At 32.1% G+C, this 4,713-nt stretch overlaps 1 protein-coding gene across 4 annotated transcripts in view; it reads right to left on the bottom strand.

The window, feature by feature from the left end:
- Positions 1 to 4,713, bottom strand: part of LOC106460433 (spectrin alpha chain-like) — a 93,720-nt gene that overhangs the window by 56,282 nt on the left and 32,725 nt on the right. For all 4 annotated transcript variants that reach the window (XM_022387137.1, XM_022387138.1, XM_022387139.1 and 1 more), the window contains exons 18-20: positions 4,089 to 4,157; positions 3,258 to 3,501; positions 2,085 to 2,207 (exon numbers count right to left, since the gene is read on the bottom strand). In XM_022387137.1, the coding sequence (XP_022242845.1) occupies positions 2,085 to 2,207; positions 3,258 to 3,501; positions 4,089 to 4,157 (436 nt within the window). The remainder of the gene's footprint in view (positions 1 to 2,084; positions 2,208 to 3,257; positions 3,502 to 4,088; positions 4,158 to 4,713) is intronic.

The raw sequence follows: 4,713 nt of genomic DNA, 5'->3' as shown, positions 1-4,713 counted from the left end.
TATCGTGTTTAAACTTAACAAGAAAGCTTTTCAGTTTATCATAGAAGGACAAACTAGTATTAAATTGTTGCTGGTCGCAGAGCAGACGACGAAAAGAAAACCACAAGTACAGAATATATTTCTTAATAATTTATTGAAAGCATAAAATCTACTTCTAGACTTATTATTCTGTCCTTTTAGCCATTTTTGAATTAGTTGTATGTATATATGTATGAAATATCTAAAGAAAATTAGATATATTCTATGCCAAAATTATTTTCTGTTAGGCCTAATTAATAGACACCACGGTGTGTCAAATGATATGTCAACTATACAAACCACTTGACCACTGTGACCCGTTGGATCACCAACTATTCAAAGGTTATGAAGAATTCAAGCTAATTTCAATATTGCACCGAAATGAAGATTTATTTTGAGATAATTTAATTAAATATTTCAATCCATTCGTGTTATTCATAATTCAAGAAAAGATATTTGCTTGTTGATCGGGAGTAAAAGGAAAGACCATTTCATTTTTCAAAAACGTGAAGTAAGAAGTTTCGTAAAGAGCGCGAACGGTAGTGTGATGTAAAATTACTCATGCTACAAATTTTCATGAAAGTGACCCGAAATTATTTCTTATCACACCAGACAGTATGATAAGAAATAATGACATTATCCAACTGTTACTATTGTGTATATTAGAGACAGTATGATAAGAAATAATGACATTATCCAACTGTTAGTATGGTGTATATTAGAGACAGTATGATAAGAAATAATAACATTATCCAACTGTTACTATGATGTATATTAGAGACTATACACCATAGTAACAGTTGGATAATGTCATTATTTCTTATCATACTGTCTCTAATATACACCAATCCAACTGTTACTGTGGTGTATATTAGAGACAGTATGATAAGAAGTAATGACATTATCCAACTGTTACTGTGGTGTATTATTCTTATCATACTGTCTCTAATATACACCAACTGTTACTATGGATAATGTCATTATTTATTATCACATGGTCTCTAATATACACCATAGTAACAGTTGGGTCACCCACTATTCAGAGGTTATGAAAAATTCAAGCTAATTTCAATATTTAACGAAACTTGTTTTATTCTGTTTCTATTCTCATTTCATTACAAATATGGCAATATTGTGCACAGTTTTTGCTGTATTTAATTACAGACAAGCAAACAATCTCAGAGTTTTAGCATTATATTGATATCTTTAATAAAAGAGTGATACACTTGCAAAACATTATCTCAAAGTACAGGTAAAAAGAAATATCTTCACAAATATCTAACTCAAAGTACACAGGAAATAGCCTATAAAAAAGCAACTTGTATCATATTCCCTTTTAATCACAACTTTGTCACAAAAGTCACACCTAAATCTCTCATATCAAAATATCCTTTTCATAATATTTTAGCCACAATTTAGTCACAAAAGATTGTTTGTTTGTTCTTGAATTTCTAACAAAGCTACACGAGGGCTATCTGCGCTAGCCGTCCCTAATTTAGCAGGGAAAGACTAGAGGGAAGGCAGCTTGTCATCACCACCCACCACCAACTCTTGAGCTACTCTTTTATCAACGAATAGTGGGATTGATCGTCACATTATAATGACCCCATGGCTGAAAGGGCGAGCATGTTTAGTGGGATGGGGATTTGAACCCGCGACCATCAGATTGCAAGTCAGGCACCCTAACAATCTGGCCATGCCAGGCCGTCACAAAAGATACACCTAAATTGTTCATATCAAGATATTTTCATAATCTTTTAGTCACAAAAGATACAACTAATATCTCATATCAAGATATCATTTTCATAATCTTTTAGTCACAAAAGATACAACTAATATCTCATATCAAGATATCATTTTCATAATCTTTGAGTGCTACAAAAGATATCATAAATAAAACAATTTCTTTATGGCTGTAGTTTAGAAACAAATAAAAAGAAGTCAAGTAATATTCAAAGTGAGGAGGAGGAAGAAAAATATGGAAAACTCCTGTAAAGCCTGTTTCAAAGCTGGAAGTGAAATTAAATGCTAAAACCATACATTCTGTTATGAATATTTTTCTATACCTTCATTAAACATATCCTCTCCAGTCTGACAAACATTGTCAATTCTGTGCTCATGGTTGTTTATTTCTGCAAGTACTGCTTGATGCTTCTTTATGAGGTTCTGTACACCAATCAAGTCTCGACCTGCAAGTAAAATAAACTGAACTATTCATAAAACACTTCAAGTCTTTTCAACCAGTTTTCTCCCTGTCTTTTTTTTTGTTCATCTACAATAATTTGTAATATTCAACCATTTTCAAGCAAAATTATATGATAAATTAGTAATAAAATTCAATAACTGGGATTGAAACTAACTTTTAGGGCAAGTGGAAAATGTTACTTTAAAAGTTACTAAAATAGGTGCCAGCCGTGCTGACACACGAACACAATTTATTTTCAACACTCTGGTCAATACAACCAGTCAGCTAAATCAAGTTTCCAGGAAGCAGTGAATTGTTGACTTAACAGTTTAATGCTTTAAACACCCAGGTGTTTTAATTGGGGTCACTTGTTGTATGGTTTGTTTAATTGCATTCCAAATAAAAATTATTAGATTCAGACATTTAAAACTGAGATAAACTTTCCAGTATTACAGGAATATTAAGTGTTTTCTACCATTATTTAATATGAAATTGTTTTCATAATGTTTCATTATATATATATATAAATATATTTTTTTTCTGTGTACAAAAGACTTGTAATCTTTACAAAAACCTTGTCAAATTTTGTGAATATACATTAAGTAATTTCATAGTTATGGTACTTGTACCTTTGTAGTTTCTTGGTGGTTACAAGAACGTGTAAAATTCACAAGCCTCTATCCACAGGGTTAACATAATTCTTCTTTAAATGCTAACTGATAATGATGAAGTTTGATCAAATTTCTCACTAAGTTTCAAATATACTGAACCACTTTTCTAGAAAATCTTTTTGCATCAATATAAATATTAGTGAAGTTATCAAGAAAAAGCAATCTACAAAATGCTTATGTAGCTAAATAAAATCAGATAAAGGACAAAATAATGGCATATCTGTTTTTAATAACTTTTCTATAGACTTGTGCATTGCTCAGTCAGTAATACTGCATTTTAGTACACCTGGAAACTAAAAACAGATTTTTTCCTTTGCCTATTACACACAGCACGGTTTTTCTAAAATGTGACACAAAAATTTATGTAATCCAAAAGTCATAACCTCTGTTAGTCGAAGCTGCTATTGGTTCCTTCTCTCTTATCCAAGTTTCTTCATCTTCCATGTCTCTAAAAAACTGTTGAACTCTGAGGGAATCATTGAGACGCTGTCGGCGAGCTGCCATGGGCTGATGGACAGCGTTGTATCTTTCAATTAAAGCTACTTGCTTTGCTTTGATTGATTCTCCATCAAAATGTCCTCTTTCAACAAAATTGTTTGCTTGAATGATAATACCATCTATTCGATCCTTCGAAAGAAACAAAAATTAACACCGATTACAATTCTAAAATTACCTTTATATCAGTAGACACTCTGATTAACAAACAATTTGTTATAGAAAATGTATATTCACATAAATTATATAATAACATATACACATTTTTGATATTTTCAACTTGAACGGCATCTTATGCGATACATGGGCCGAACAGCCAGGCCAGGTCAGAGACCCTGAGAATCAAGTACAGAAGAAGGGAAGCCAGTCAACACCACCTGTTATGTATATGGATGTTCTTAGTTAAATGGCAAAAGTGACCTTCACAGTTATAACACTCCAACAGCAGATAGTGCAGTGTATGTTCAACAGCATACAGAGACTCAAACCTTCTAACCTGCAGTCCAGCCCTTCCACAAAACTATGCATAGTTAAAAGTATAAAGGAGTTACATAAAGTTTTCAAACAAGTGTAGAACATTTTCTATCTTTAACTAAAGAACATGAGGATTATTTTGCCGTCAACACAAAATGAAGTCTGACAAAATTCAAAGTACATTAATAACAATTTCAAAAACACTAACAGAGTAATCAATCTAAATAGTTCATTAACCCACAAACCTGGTGAGAGGCCACATCAGCTTCCAGCAGACTTTGTTTCTTTAGCAGGTTTTGTACACTAGTAAGATCCTAAAAAATACAAATATTAATTACCAATAATCATTAGTATTGTGACGATTATACAACAGCGACAGTAGACACATTATACTGGTAATATAAAGCAAAAATTGATCATACAGAAATAACAAGAGGTAAAGTACACCAGTTTCCTTGATAGCATTTCAATTTCACAGTTATATTCAGTTTTTTTTAATGCTCTCTAAAGTAGCAAAAAATCTTTGGATAAAAGTTTTCAAAAATAATACTTACTCAAAAGAAAAAGAAACGAGCTGGTACAAAAAAAATTTGCTGCACACTTTATTTCTTACAATGTTTGAAGTTAAGCACAAAGCTACACAATGAACTATCGGTGCTCTGCTCACCATGGGTATTGAAACCTGGTTTCTAGCATTGTAAGTCCACAGACATGCCACTGGGGGGCTTCTTACAAGGTAAAAAAAATTTCAGAGTACATTTTTTGTTGTTTTTTTGGTTGTTGTTAAACACAAGTTTACACAATGAGCTATCTGTGTTATGCCCACCAAATCCAGTTTTTAGCATTACAAGCCCTCAGACTTGCCACTGT

This window comes from Limulus polyphemus, unplaced genomic scaffold (genome assembly GCF_000517525.1).
Source record: "Limulus polyphemus unplaced genomic scaffold, Limulus_polyphemus-2.1.2 Scaffold768, whole genome shotgun sequence".
NCBI classification, from domain to species: domain Eukaryota; kingdom Metazoa; phylum Arthropoda; class Merostomata; order Xiphosura; family Limulidae; genus Limulus; species Limulus polyphemus.
Note: the sequence above shows the minus strand (reverse complement) of the source record. Positions and strands in the feature narration are given on the sequence as shown.